Source organism: Elephantulus edwardii, unplaced genomic scaffold (genome assembly GCF_000299155.1).
Source record: "Elephantulus edwardii isolate Elephantulus edwardi_28Jun2011 unplaced genomic scaffold, EleEdw1.0 scaffold00070, whole genome shotgun sequence".
In the NCBI taxonomy this organism is placed as follows: Eukaryota; Metazoa; Chordata; class Mammalia; order Macroscelidea; family Macroscelididae; genus Elephantulus; species Elephantulus edwardii.
The window spans coordinates 14,347,831-14,363,554 of NW_006399820.1; the positions used below are offsets into that span (position 1 = coordinate 14,347,831).

At 42.2% G+C, this 15,724-nt stretch overlaps 1 protein-coding gene and 1 pseudogene across 1 annotated transcript in view; one reads left to right on the plus strand and one right to left on the minus strand.

The window, feature by feature from the left end:
- The first annotated feature begins 1,822 nt into the window (after positions 1 to 1,822).
- NUP153 (nucleoporin 153kDa) overlaps positions 1,823 to 15,724 on the plus strand; it is an 82,166-nt gene continuing 68,264 nt past the window's right edge. Inside the window, exon 1 of the mRNA XM_006888692.1 lies at positions 1,823 to 1,942. Coding sequence (XP_006888754.1) covers positions 1,823 to 1,942 — 120 coding nt within the window. The remainder of the gene's footprint in view (positions 1,943 to 15,724) is intronic.
- Positions 8,643 to 9,362, minus strand: LOC102873236 (annotated as a pseudogene).

The window sequence follows — 15,724 nt, forward strand, 5'->3', positions numbered from 1 at the left end:
TTAGGGCTGTTGTGCATAGGGTCGCTATGAGTCGGAAAAGACTCGATGGCACATAACAACAACAGTTGTTCCCGTCAATTCTTTTTCTTTCCCCCCACTCCTCCCCTCAATTCTTATAGATAGTCCTGGCTTTGGCCATCCATCTCAACTGACCCCACACAATTGAGGCAGAGCTTCTAAATTCTGTTTGAATTCTATGGCATTTACTGTGAGCTATGATCAAGACCTGCCCAACTGCCAAACTTCTAAACTTTCTACGTTTGTCTGGAGTCAATATTGAGCCTACACTTGCTTTCCTTACTAGGCCTTTTCTGAGGGAACATATGTATGTTCACTTTTATTATTGAAAATATATTTAATTCTAAGTTGTATTGTATGTGCCATCGAGTCACTTGTGACTCATAGTGACCCTCTCTGCACAGAAGCTCTGAACTCTATCCTATCCTGAGCCAATCTCATTGTCTCAGACACACCTACCCCCAATACTCCAGTTGTGTGAGTAATAACAACAACTCAGAACTCATAGTTGAGCCTCTAGTCAGGTTTTCAGAGGCTGTAAATCTCAAAGGGGATTGTCTAATTTTCTCCTGCTGAGTGGAGTCGATCTGCATGTCTGTGGTTTGGCGGCTCAAGACCTTACTAACTAGGCCACCAAATATATAGAATATATGTGTACATATCACATTTAAGTATATATAGCTATATATAAACTAGCAGCTATCGTTAATCCATTTCTTGTATACTTGGAAATAAACTCTCTACACAGCTTATCTCATAACTCTCTAAGGTGAATTTTAGTTATAATTTTCTAGAGGAGAAAGACAAAGCTCATTGATTTTTACTCATCCAAGAGAAAAAAAAATGTAGCGTGGAAGAGTCAGAATTAACGCCTTTTAAAACATAGACTCTCATATGTTTAATGTGGCCTTAATGAAGTTTTAAGAACTCTTCTTTTGGCCTAGGAAAGACGGACGTTGCTTTTCCAACCGCTTTTTTGCTTTTGCCTTCTGCTTCCTTTCCATGGGATAGAGAGGAGGTTACTATTACTTTCCTATTTGGCGCCCCAGTTAAAAAGTTTAAAATGAAAGCCAATAAAAGGAATGGACTAACTCGCTTTGTGCCGATGTGCTCCGCGGATCTCCCTTCCCGCCTTCCTCGCCCAAACCTGGGCTGTCCCACTGAACTACGCTTCCCGTCGCACCCCGCGGCCGGGAGCGCGGGCTCATCGGCTCTTCCTTCCTGTTCCGTTCGTAACCGGTCGCAGAGATATGATGTCCCCGCTCCGGACGCTGAAGAGTGACGATCTTCTTTCTGGCTGCAACCGCGGCCGCCTTAGGCGCAACAGGGGCGGTGACTGCAGGGACGACGACGGCGGGGCAGGCGCTGTGCGCAGAGGGGAGGGGTAGGCGGGCGGCGCCGGCGGCTTCAGCTGCGGCAGCGACGCCTAGAGCGACAGAGGAACCCTCGCCAGCCGGCGGTCGAGTTAGGCCTCAGCAGTGCCCAGAGCCGCTGGCACTGTCTTCCGCGGGAGATCTCCATAGAGACCGTGACATACACAGAGGCGGGGGTCCGCGGGAGGCTGCCGGACCAGCGCCAGCTCCCTGGCCTCTACCCCCGCCACCCCCTCCCCCGCTGCCAGCGCAGACCTGCTCTTCGCTCCTGCTCGCAGCCTCGCGGTCCCTGTTGTGCCTGTGTCCCACTGTGTGGGTATCTCGGGCGGGCTTTAGGGCCAGGACCGGGCGGGGGGGGCTCTAAGGCCGTCGCCTCTGCCTCTCCCGCCCCCCTTGCCCGCTTCGGAGCGGGAATCCGCGGAGGCTCCGCCATGGCCTCCGGAGCCGGAGGACTTGATGGGGGCGGCGGCGGCGGCGGCGGCAAGATCCGGACGCGGCGGTGCCACCAGGGGCCAATTAAGCCTTACACACAGGGGCGACGACAGCACCAGGTACGGGACCCCGATTCAGCGGTGGCCTAGCAGATCGGGCGCTGGGCGAGACGGGGCCGGTGTGCGGGACTCTGGTTCCCCACGCCCGCCGCACGTGGATCGGAGGGGAGGGCCCGAGGAAGGCCCGATCGGGGCGGCGGGAGCTCTCACCGCCGGCTTGGCGACGGGGTGCGGGCTGGGACGGGCCCGCCTTCGGGGCACACACGTGTGACTCGAGCCGAAGCCGCCGGGTCGGGGGCTTCCCCGGCCGGCTCGTGGCGGGAAAAGGAACCGTAGGCCCGCGGTGCGCGCGTTTTCTTTCTTTTCTTGGCGGGGATTGAAGAGCTGGAGGTATTACTCAGGGCCTCTGGAGGGAGAAAGGAAGAAGATACGGACAGAGCCCCTTAAGAGTGCGCGTTTTAGGAGGAGGGGGCCAGCCCGAGGAATCGGCCTCCTGGGAGACTTGGGGGGCGCTGTTACACGGAAAATGGGATAATTTCGTCTCCACCGATTAATTCTTCGGCTCCTCCTTCCTTGTCCTTCCTGGGTCTGAGCGCATTAGCCTAGTCCCCCTCCCCCCACCCCTCCGGGTCGTAGTTCCCAGGGCCCTGGGTCATTTTGAAAGTCCCTCTCCACCCCTGCGTCTCTTCTACACTGCTCGACTCTTCCACCGAGCTGGGTTTGTGAGTTGATTTGGTTTTGTTCTCCCCCCCTTCCCTCCCTCCCTCTTATTTTGGAAGCTAGAATTTGGCCATCCTCCACAGTTGACCAGGATTCCATTTCTGATCTCATGAACAAAATATTTTCATTTTATGGGGCGAATTTTCAAAGTTTAGGCACTTTTGACACTCTGGGAATGTTTGTGGTCTTTTAAGTTAACCACGCATGGGTTTGACGTATTACAAAAAAGAGTTTAGCCTAATTAAAAGTGAGACATTCGACCTAAGAAAATGCCATTTGAAAAGGTGTTTATTGGTGGGCGGTAGAGCAGGAAAACGTTAAAACCCTTTTTAATAAAGCCACTTATAAAAACCAAGTGACTCTAACGTGAGAAGTAAGTGTAGGTGTCTTAAACTTGTTAAAAAAGAAAAGTATAGCAAAAGGATGTTATAACTTGTTGCATATTGTCAAAAGTAAGCTTTTTAGATGCTTTGTTTTGCATGTTGATGAATATTGAACATTTCAACAGATTATTTATTGGTAGTGTTAGATCTATCGTGCCATTAAAAAACCCACTGGAAGGTACAGATTGCAGAAAACTCAGGTATATAAAAATTGTGGATTACATATCAAGTAGTTGTTACCGATAGTTAGAAGACTTGGCATTGATAACACCTTTTGGGAGTGCTTCCCCAGATATATACAGAAAGTGCTTAGTTTTCAGATTTTTTGGTAAGGAACCAAGGGGTACTTGCTTGCAGATTTAAGATTAGAATGCAGGTCACAAGCTTGATCGTTTAACCTAAGCCTCTTTTGTAAAATGGAAGTTAGAAACACATGCTTTCTGTTCTGAAGAATAAATACTTTCAAGTGCTTTTTGTGATCTCTTAAAATTGCTGTGTATTGAAAAAAAGAATTTTGAATACAGATCAATAGATTGGACGGAATTTAGAAGGGAGTAACATATTCCAGATTCCAAAAGTTAAGAATCACATTTTATTTTTAATTTTAAATGGGTTAAAATGTCAGCTTTTGGGAAGATAATGCCTTATTAACACCTATGATACATGTAGTCTTAAGATTTACAGTATTTCAGGCATTAAAAAACTTCATAGTTAATAAAAATGAAATGTTTTTAGCTTCTTGCTCCAGCTGTTTAGTTTAGCTTTAGCTTTTAGATGCTTTAGCTTTTGAATTGTGATTAGCAGTGTTTGGGTGTTTTCTTGATCAACACTATATACTATTTAATGTTGGTAGAAAGTACTAAAGAAAAACATTCAGATACATAAAGAATGCTTTTCTGTATATCTTTTCATTCTTACAATTAAGAATGTTATCTTAGTCCTTACTGAAACTTTTGTGGACTACCTGGTCAATTTCTGCCCTAACCTGTCAATTGGATGTTGTGCAGCTATTGCTGAGTCATCATGAATAGCAGGGGACTTAATGACATGGCATGTTTCATAGTAATGTTATTTAAGTGTTCAAGGATTTCTGGGTTAAAAAAATGGATTTTTTTCATTGTGTGTTAGAAATTGGAACACAAGAGATCTGGCACTATTGGCTAATGGCTGTTTGCCATCACCTGTCAAGCCAATTAGTGTAGTCAAGTACCTCCTACTCTTGTGTGTGTTCAGTTAAGTTATAATTTCCTGTTTTGACTTCTGGTTTAGCCCTGCTGGGAAAGAACCTAAAGCTTACCTTTTCCCTCTCCTCTCTTTTCAATTTCTAATTTCCAAAATGTCCTCTCCAGGGTTTGGAGATAAAACACATTGTCTTGTTCAGCTAATTGAAAGGTAGTATAACTCAAGAATTGTAGAGAAGCAAAAGTGAAGAACAGTGTTGGTATTTTTTTTGTTATTGTTGAAAATATATATAGCAAAACGTAATGGTTCACCAGTTTCTACGTATGTAGTTTACTCACTGTTGTCGGAACTGACTCATAGAGGAGTCTGCAGCTGGTTTTTGAGGCTGTAAATTACTTGGGAGGATAGAGCAGCTGGTGGATTTGAACCAGCAGAGGCGCAGTTTATGGATTAGCAGTGCAACTCCCTACAGGCAAGGCTGCCAGAGCCCCTATCATTTGAATTCAGGGTTTATTTTTTATTTAAAGTTTAATAATTATTTCAGAACAATTGTTTTATGTGTTCACCCACCCTCCATTGACTACAGAAAAATCTGGAGTCCATGAAGATACGCAATTCTCTATTGCTAAATTGATGATTTTCATTGGCTCCCTGCCCCTATCCCCTTAACCGAGCTATCTGCATTTAGGAGATAGTGTCATTTTCTTAGTTGAGAGTGAACAGGTCACTCAAGAGGAAGTGGTTAGTTCTTGTCACCTGTTCAGTCTCCTTTCCCATTTCCTTTTTGTGCACATTGTCAGACCCAGAGAGACAGCTCTGTGGAAAGGTCAAGCTGCTTTTCTTAAATAGTCACCACAAAAAACTTGAACCGGTGGGCACACCAGAGCCTTGCCTCTTGAAGAATCTACTGCCACCTCGTGGTGAGAGGGAACTACTTATTTTTGCCCATTTTGGGGGTGGTTTACTTCAGAGATACAAGTCAGTGTCTTAATTATATTTTATTTTTCTGTTTAAAGGGGAAACCAATAGCTTAGATCAGAGAAATAACACTTTTTTTCCCATTGTAAAGGGCCAGCAAGTAAATATTTTAGGTTCTTCCACATTTATTTGCTTTATTTTTATCACCCTTTTGAAGATATAAACCACTTTGAACCTGAGGTCTATATGAATACAAGTTGAGGGAGCTACATTGGCCCCGAGATCGTGGTTTGCTGAACCCAGCTTCTATGATACTTTGTCCACAACACTAAGTCTTGCCTGTTACCTGATGCTGAGAGTTCTGTTTTTAAAAGAAGGGCTACTTAAAAATTTCATGCTTACTCAGTTTCAGAAGTTTCTACTAGTTTTGACTTTAGTCTTTTCTTTATTCTAAATGAATTGAGGTAGAAATGGAAAATAGTGGACAGCAAAATAGCCTTCTACAATGGAGTCAGCCTAGCTGAGTTTGAATCTAGTTATTACAGTAATTTGGGAAAGTTATTTAAATCTTGTTTACTTAAACAGGGTTGCTCATCTATGATGGTTAAGTGAGATAACTTAAGTAAGGCTCTTAGAACAGGGCCTAGTGTATGTTTATAGTAAGAGGCCATTTAAAATTGTTATTGATTAAATAGGATTGTTTAAGTTGGTTTTGTAGCTTTGCTGCCATTTAGTGAAAGTTCGTTTGTACTCACGTCTGTCTGTTTTAAGCACATATTAGATGTAAAGATACTGTTTATTAAATAATGAGACCAGACCTTGACCTTTTGAGTACTTGTTTAGTTCTCTTAGAAATGCCAGTTTTTTAAGTGGATGGGGACTTAGGTGTTAAATGGTGTCATGCAAAGCTGGTGTTTATGAAGAGAAACCTTCATAGGATATACTTAGCAGTTTGTAAAATAAGATTGTTAAATGGCATAAATATGTCCAGTGTTATCTCCCATTTCCTAGAAAATCTTTTGTATACCTTTGATTTGGAACCAACCAATAGCTGATCTTCCAGTTGGTTTTCCAAGACAGTTAATTGCATGGGCGGAGATTGTCCATCTTTTTCCCTTAGAGCAACTGATGGAGTTGTGCTGGGTAATGTGTGGCCAGCCCAACTCCTTACCAGTAGGCCAGCACCACTACCATAGTGATTCAGTGTATTAGTTTGAAGGAAAATGAAGGCTTTGGTCTCATTTCACCAATTTAATACATTTTTATTAGGTACAGAATATATTATGATTGAAAATACTGTGATCACTCTGTCTTTTAAAAATGTTTTTTATTTGTGGATAATTAGCTTTTGATCATGATTTATTTACACATACACAGTCTTTGAAACCCAATGGAAGGTTGGGGGGGGTGTATGTACGTATGTGTTATTGCTTGTGTGCCTGTGGTATTTGGCTGCCATATGCGTTGACACAAGGTCTTTGGTTTTTTAACCCCCCTCATACGTAGGTAGGGAGCTCTGGTGGTCTAATGAAAAGCCTGGTGACGCATAAAGCCTGTTGGAGGGTCAACTATGGGTTGGTTCCACCTCAAAGGCACATAGCAACATACCTAGGTTAAACATTTTTAAGTGTTGGGAAGCTAAGTTTGAAGTCCTGTTGCTACACATAGGTTTGTATACTTTTGGATGTAATCGTTCTCAGGGAGAATGTTTCTGTGCTTATTGTTGGAAGCAAGATGATAGAATTCCTTTGCTCTAGGTATTTGCTTGCTTGGCTCTTGGTCTTTTTCAGTTGTTTAAAGAGGTAAACTAACCTTCATTTTCAACATTATGTTTTATGCTAAACTGTTGTAGATTAAATGGCTCTGGGATTTTATTGGGTTCTTATATCAGTAACTTGGAAAATTTGCAGTGACTCATTTTCTTCTCTTTTATTTTTGTTATTCTTTCAGTGAAAGTCTAAAAAGCAGTTGATTTTCTGTACAGTCATATAGATTTAATATAGGGCCTTAATTACAGTTCCATATCTTAGCAATAATCTTCCTGTCCTGTGATTTTTGTTTCCAGTTAACTTTCTATCTTATCCCTCTTGGAATTCTGACCTTTTTTCTGGGCAAATGCACTCCATTTGATCACGTATGATTTATTCTTTGGAGTAAGTCCTTCCCTAGTATTACTATTTACCATATAAATATGCATGTCTGGTTTTTGTCTGAGCTACATGGGTGAGTTTAGGTGACTTTAGCCGAGGGGGTTCTACAGTTACTGTGTTGTGTGCTTTTGAGCTGAATAAGACCTACAATGGTCATGTGAGCAGCAGATCTGTAGACCGCCCCTCCCTGTGCCATCCTTATCAGATCTGGTGTGTTTGAGCCCATTGTTACAGCCACTATGTCAATCCATCTCTTTTCCCCCCCTAATCCTCTACCTTTCATAGCATAGTATCTTTTTCCAGGGACTGGTCCCACCTGACAACATGCCCAGAGTGTGTGAGATGAAGCTTCTCCGGCCTTTCCTGTAAGGAGCATCCTGCATCCTGGTGCACTTTGTCCAAGACATTTGCTCTTTGGACAGTCCATGGGATATTGAGTACTCTTCTACAACACCATAACTCAATTCTTCTAGTCTCTATTAGATTGAGTTTTGTTCCCGCTTTCTTTTTTCTTTTCCACAGGATCATCTATGATTGCTTTTGAAGTAGTCAGCAGTGGGGATGCATTTTCTTTTCCTTGTTTGATCACTGTTAATTATCTATTAATACCACTATTAAATAATAGATAACTAGAAGTAAGGGCTGTCAGACCATGTTTCTCCTTCCAGGATTGGTGACACAAAGGTGTGAAGGAATTGAAATTTGTGACCAACTGTAAGTTTTTAGTTGTTTGTTGTTGTTAAGTGCTGTCGAGTCATAGGTGACTCATAGCGACCCTATGAACGAAAGTCCTTGACAGTTGAGTGACTTTCATCCTTTCTCCATGTTCGTAGGGTTTCCCTGAGGCACACTATTTATGGAAGTGGATGCCACTCCTGCTTCCAAGCTTGTTTTAACCAGGGAGCGCCACCAAACACTGCCCGCCATGGGTAACCATTCTCGCATTTGACATGTCAGTGTCCAGGTGTTGAGCTTCACGGTGACCACAAGTTGCCAGAAGTTGTTTAGATGGAACAGTTTTATTCTTGTGATTTTGGCTTGTTTTATTGAGTGTGAAGAAAAGTGGATAGTGTAGATTTTAAGTGTCTGGAAGGGCTTGGATAGGCAGAGCTTGACTGCTGAATGACTGGTTTATAAAGCATTATGGAATGAGATCTGGAGGTTAAATCCAGATTATTGAAATTAGATATAGTATGAATATATTAGAATTTGAGTCTTTCATTACTTTATTATCCATGTAAATTATTGAAGGCTAAAGTTTTAAAATAAATGACTAGAATGACATCTAGGTTTTTACAATCTATTGTTTTGGATTTTTTATAATTGGGTATTTTTTTTCCCTCTGACAAACTGTTTATTGATCTTTCTGTCAGTATAGTGTCTTTAATTATATCAGAGTACAGAGATTCAGGGGGGCGGTAAAGTGGCAATGGTGAATTTGGGGATCTGGTCTCCCAATAGTACCTGCCGCTCTACCCCTGATTCTGCAATTGCTACCAGGCGGATCACTCCTCCACTGGAGCCATCCCGCTCCATGGCCAAAGCGAGAGCATTGGCAGTGAAATGCAGACACTCTTCCTTGGTCATGCCTTCCCGCTAGGTAGCATCAACATAGCCATAGATATAGGAGCTCCCAGAACTTCCAATGGCAAAGGACTGCCTTACCATCATACCCCCCATGGGCACTGAGTACACCTGCCCTCCTTCTTGGGGGTCCCAGCCTGCAACAATGATTCCCGCCATCAGGTCTTCCCGGTATCTGTAGCACATCTCCTTAAAGAGGCTGGCTGCCGTGTGTACCAGTGGAGGCTCATTCAGCTCAATGCTGTGGAAGCCAAGCTGGTAAGTGACAGCATCGGCTACTGCCTGCGTATCTGCTGCTGAACCCGAGTGGCAGCATAATATCCAGTCGTGTATGGGGGTCAGCTTGTCAGTCACTTGGTTAGCGATGTAGGACCCCATGGTGGTTCTGGAGTCCGCTCCCAGAACCACGCCCCCGTCGAACTGCACAGCCATAATTGTGGTCCCTGTGGAGACTTCCCGACCTTCCCAGTCAGGAGTGAGCCCCTCAGGCCCCCAGGTCGGTGCTGGCCCCATCCCTCCAGCAGCTACTAAGGTTGTCGCCATCTTCCTCCTCCGGTGCTGCTACAAAGCCTAATTGGGTATTTTTAAGGCCTTCTCTGTGCTGGTTTTGATGTACCGTGGAGTTGGAATTGACTCATAGTTGACTCTTAAATGGGATTTCAGAGACAGTGAATCTCGAGAGAAGGAGCTGCCCATCTTCGCTTGTAGAGTAACTGGTGAATTCAAACTATGTGCCTTTGGTTTGGCAGTGTACCTCTTTACCATTAAGCCACCAGAAGCCCCATCCTTAGCTCTTAATCTTCTGTACCTGAGATTGGAGGGAGTGGAGGAGGAAAGTACATTAGGGAAGTCAAGAATTAAAAGTTCGAAAAGTAGAGCTTAATGCATGAGGAATGGGTAAAGGGAGTGTACGTAGATCCTAAGAAGAAAAGTAAATGACCTGGTTAGTAGCAGGCCTTGATGAAATAAAGGTAGGTGAAATAAATTGAAATAACAGTCTATTGTGGAAGAATAGGATCTTAAAATGGAAGCTAAACTATAGTTAATATTTGTGATTTAGAGATTTAGTGAAATGATTTGAAGAGGGAGGGAGATAACTGTAATCTGCATTTAATGTAGGAAGATACAAGGAAAATTACTATTTGATAATTTAAGGAAGATTTTAGAGTCTGATTTTATATTGGGCAATGTAGGGAAAAGGATATTGAACAGATATAAGATAAGAAAACTGCTAGAGATAATTCCTGTATATTAGGAAGGAAGGGAAATTGACTATTGAAAAATTAGTTAATCTGAGATTACAAATTGGTGAAATATTTATAGGAAAAAACGTCTTAATTAAAAACAAGTGTAAGTTAATAATGTGTAAGAATGCTTTTCCTTTCCCTTTGAGAGTCTTATTTCTGAATCCTTGAACTCTGGTTAAATGCAATTTGGAGCTCTGGTGGCTTAGTGGTAAGGATTTGCACCTCAAATTCAAAACAAGGCAGTTCAAATTCACCAGCTGCTCCACAGGAGAAAGACTGGCAAGTCTCCTTAGATCTACAGCCCCTGAAAACTCTAATCACAGGACTTTACACACTGAATATGCTTAATATATTTATGTAATATTGAATAAAATTGAGTTTTCTCCTTCAGTTGAGTATTTATCAACTCTGTAGTTTGGACATGCTTTGATGCATGAATTAACTTACCCTTAATTTTTGTAGAGGAAAAACATTATATTAGTTCATGTTTAAATTTTTACTCTTAGTTCTTGACTTTAACTTAATTGCTTGGGGTTATTTACTATAGACTTGGCCTTAGGGCTCCAGAGAGTAGCTTTGTTATTTTTTATGCCATTTCTTGATTTTTCTAAACCTCATTAAATTTGTTTTTATTGGCTACCTTTCTTCATTTAGTTTGGTTTGTGTTACTTAAAATTCCACAGGATAGCTTACTTCCTGCTTTTGGATACTTTATAAGTTGTTTTTTTTTAAAGGTAGAGTATTGCTGCGGAAACAAAAATGTATTTGCTTAAGGCTAAACTATAACCTCTAGTTAATCTATTATTAAATTTTGCATTTTCAAACTGTTGATAGCAGGAATAAGTTGTTTGTTTATTGAGCAGTCCAGGTGGTGATAAACACATGCCCAGCTAACACTTTGTACTGTGCAGAGCCAGGTATCTATCTGCCTTACACAGATAAGGTGCCTTCATTAGATGCACTAATGAAGACAGTGGACAAACTAGTTGCTATCTTGTTTGACACGTTGCCATGATGTGGGAAATAATAGAGCACTTTTGGTCCCAGACTTGGAGGATAAGAGTAAGTTTTATGAAGGAAAACTTGTATCAAGTTATGATAGTGACAGTCATTCTTTTCTTAGAAAAGTAAAGAGGAAGTTCATAGTAAGTAGGAGTTGAGGGAGCTCTTGTGGCATAGTCTGTAGCTGCTAACCCAAAGGTGACACCTCTCCAACAGTTGGAATCCACCAGCAGTTCCCAAGAAAGATGAGCTGGTCTCCTCCCGTTGTGATTTACAGCCTCAGACACCTAATGAAGGGTTGCTATGAGTCAGAATCCAGAATTGACTTGAATGATAGTGGGTGAAGTGATTAATCCCCTGGTAGGCCTTGACAATGCCCTTGAGCAGAACACGTTTACCCTCTACTACTACCTGAATTTAGGTAGAGCTGTGGGAGAACATCTTGGCTATCTGTTAAAATTAACAGCTAGGAAAACACAATTCTATGAGATCTGTGAGCTGCTCTGCAGGAGAAAGGTGGGCAGTCTTCTTTTGAAAAAATATGTTTTGGGAAACCCAACAAAGGATTTCCATGAGTCAGAAATGGCTTAGCGGCAGTTGAGTATTTTTTCCCCCTTTATCATAATCTTCAAGTTTTTAAAGGAAGAGGCTTTGTCCTATTCCCATAAAAACTTGAAGAATTCTTTTTTTCAAGGCTCCTGAAATGATAGGTAGGTTATGTTTAGACATCTTTGGAAATTGGGTTAACTTTTTATTCCATAAGAAAATAATTTTATGATGACAGAGTAAAATATTACAATGAAATGTGCAAGGAGCTAGCGTCAGAAAATCAAAAGGGCTGAACTCGCTCAGCATTTCTTAAGCTCAAGGAACTGAAGAACAAATTCAAACCTCGAGTTGCTATAATCAAGGATGCTTTAGGCAGAATATTAAATAATCCAGGAAGTATTAAAAGAAGATGGAAAGAATATACTGAGTCACTGTCTCGAAAGGAGTTGACAAGACACAGAAGAATTTCATGAAACAACATATGAGCAAGAGCCTATAGTGATGAAGGAAGAAGTTCAGGCTGCTTTGAAGGAAATGGCAAAAAATAAGACCCCAAGAATAGATGTATATCAATTGACATATTTCAGCTAACAGATGCTGCCCTGGATGTGCTCACCAAGTTGTGCCAAGAAATCTGGAGAACAACCACTTGGCCAACTGACTGGAAGAGGTCTATATTTGTTCCCATCCCAAAAAAGGGTGACCCAACAGAGTGTGGAAACTGTAGAACAGTATCATTGATTTCACATGCAAGCAAGATTCTACTGAAGATTATCCAAAAATTGACTGGAACAGCACATCAGCAGAGAACTACCAGAAGTCCAGGCTGGGTTTAGAAGGGGTCATGGTGCTAGGAAAATTGTAGCTAATGTTAGTTGGATCTTGGCTGAAAGAAGGGAATGCCAGAGGAATGTGTATCTGTGTTTCACTGATTATGCAAAGGCGTTTGACTGTGAATATCATAACAAACTGTGGCTGACTCTGAGAAGAATGGGAATCCCACAAACTTGATTGTGCTAATGTGAAACCTATACTTGGAACAAGAGGCATTCGTCAGAACAGAGCAAGGAAACACTGCATGGTTCAAAATTGGGAAGGGCGTACGCCCAGTATGTCCTGTCTCCATACCTTTTCAACCTGTATGCAGAACAGATCATCCGGGAGGCTGGGCTCTTTGAGGAGAAATGTGGCATCAGGATTGGTGGAAGATTATCAACAATCTGCGTTATGTAGATGAGACAACCCTGCTTGCTGAAACTTGAGGAGGACCTGAAGCACCTGCTGCAGAAGGTCAAGGACTGCAGCCTCCAGTATGGATTGGTGCTGGAGAAGAGTATTGAGGGTACCATGGACTGCTAGGAAAACAAACAGATCAAACAGGCAAGGATTCTGAGGCTCTGTCTAACATACTTTGGACATGTTGTAAGGAGGGACTGGTCCTTGGAGAGGGACATCATGCTTGGTAGGGTGGAGGGACAGCGCAGGAGGGGAAGGCCGTCTATGAGGTGGATTGATTCAGTGACTGGGGTAATCGGGATGGGTGTATCAGAGACAATAAGATTGGCATGGGACAGAGCAGAGTTTAGGGCTGTTGTACATAGGGTCACTATGAGTCACAGGCAACTCAACTGCACATAGCAAAAACAACAACGTCTTTCAAGACTTTTCTGTTTTTTATTTGTGGCTGAAGTCTACCTTTGGTTTTTGGGAACTCTTAAAAAATTAACTAGACGCAAAAGTGCTCCAAGTTTGTTTGATAGTCCAGGTCCTTTACCTCTTGATATTCTGTATTTATTTCTGTGCATATAATCAAACCTTTTTTAGAATTTTTTAGAAATTCTAATACTTTGATGCTGTTATCAATAAATACATAATCTGTGCAATACTTTAGCACTAGGCATAAAGTAGGCTGAAAGGTAGACCTTTATTTCTGATTTGATCACAGCTGTTATAAAATTGTTATGTACAATAGCCATAAACCCTATCCTGCTCTATCCTGTGCCAATCTTATTGTCTCTGATACACCTACCCCTATTAACCCAGTTACTATGTAGATTACGACAAACTGGCTGACTGAGAATTAGGAACCCCATAACACCTGATTGTGCTTATGTAAAACTTATACATGGACCAGGAGGCAGTGGTCAGAACAGAGCAAGGAAACACTGACTGCATTCAGTGTTCATACTGGTTCAGTATTGGGAAGGGTGTCCATCAAAGATGCGTCCTATCTCCATATCTTTTCAATCTACATGCACAATAGATTATCTGGGAGGCTGAGTTGTGTGGCATCAGGATTGGAGGCAGACTCATCAACACTCTGCATTATGCAGATGACACAACCCTGCTTGCTGAAACTGAGGAGGACCTGAAGCACGTGCTGCAAGTTAGGAACTACAGCCTTCAATATGGATTGAAGCTCTACATCTAGAAAAAAAAGATTCTCCCCACTGGGCTGATTGCCAGCATCATGATGGTGAAGAGATTGAGATTGTTAACAGCTTCAGTTTGCTTGGCTCTACAATCAGCACTCTTGGTACCAGCAGTCAGGAAATTAACATGAATTGCTTTGGGAAAGTCTATTGTTAGAGACCTCTCCAAAGTACTGAAGAGCAACAATGTCAGTCTTGAGAGTAAGGTGCACGTGGTACAAGCCATGGTCTTTGTAGTTATTTGCTATGCATTGGCTAGCTGGACAATGACTAGGAATGATAGAAGCAGAATTGAACTGTTGTGCTGGAGAAGAGCAAGAGAACAAACAAGTTCATCCTGGAGGAGGTGAAACCAGGCTGCTCCTTGGAGGCAAGGATTCTGAAACTCCATCTAACATACTTTGGACATGTTGCAAGGCAGGATCAGTCCTTGGAGAGGGACATCTTGCTTGGGAGGGGGGAGGGACAGTGCAAGTGAGGAAGACCCTGGATGAGATGGATTGATTTCAGTGCTATAAAGTAGATACATATACAAACTGGTATAATGATAAGATGCCATTTGATAGACAATCAGGAGAAAATAGCATGCTTGGTAAAACTTTATGTTGTTATTAGGTGGATATGGTTACATTTGCTAAGATCTTAGTTGGAACAAGGGAGCTCTCTGGTGGTGTAGTCTGTAGGAAGTTGCGCTATTACCCAAAGGAGACACATCTCAGTTCAGATCCACCAGGGAGCAAGATGGACAGGCTATTCCTGTGTGTTTTACAACTCCTCAAAACCCAAGCTATGAGTCAGTTCCAACTCTGCTGCTATGAATTTAGATAGAATAGGAATAGATGGTACAAAAGGTTGGTACTTTTACCATTTAAGTGTTCAAGTCTACCTGGTGATCTCTCAGAATAGATGTTGATCTGTTTCTATGTGAGGATGGCCATATCTGACCCCTACCAGCTTCTTGAAGGGGAACTGTCCTTAGCATGAAAAAAACAAAACCAATTGCCCTAAGGTCAGACATATCCCTCTAGCTCCTGTACCTCTTCCTACTCATCTCAGCACCAGTTCTACTGCTTTACTGGGTCAAAACCTGGTAAGATAGTTCACAGACCACACAGAACCATCCATGTTGGGGAAATAAAAAGGTTATAATCCAGGTTAGTAGCAGAATAAAGATTTAGATCTGTTAGAAACTTCTTAGTCATGCCAATATTGGCTACCCCCTCCTTCAAATTGTTCAACAAACTTAAGCAAAGTATTTTAGCTTAGCTCTGATTCTGTTTGAGGAGGGCAGCAATCTTAAGATCTGCCATCTCATGTCAGGTCTCTGGATCCCCACTGTGGCTGCTATGGCTGTTTTTCTGGTCTGGAATGATGAGTTGCATTCTCTTGCGTGGTCTTCTTTTCTAGCAGTGAGGTTTCTTCTTTCTGCTGCTGGATACCTCAGTTTAATAGTTAGACTAACCAGCCCCCTTGAGGATAGGCTAACACACCCTATTTGCATATTCCTACCTATCCACAGTAGAATCTTGTGGATTCTACTGAAGATCATCCAAAAACGATTAGAACAGCACATCAGCAGAGAACTGCTGGAAGTCCAGGCTGGGTTTAGAAGGGGTCGTGGTACTAGGGATATTGTTGCTGATGTTAGGTGGATCTTGGCTGAAAGCAGGGAATA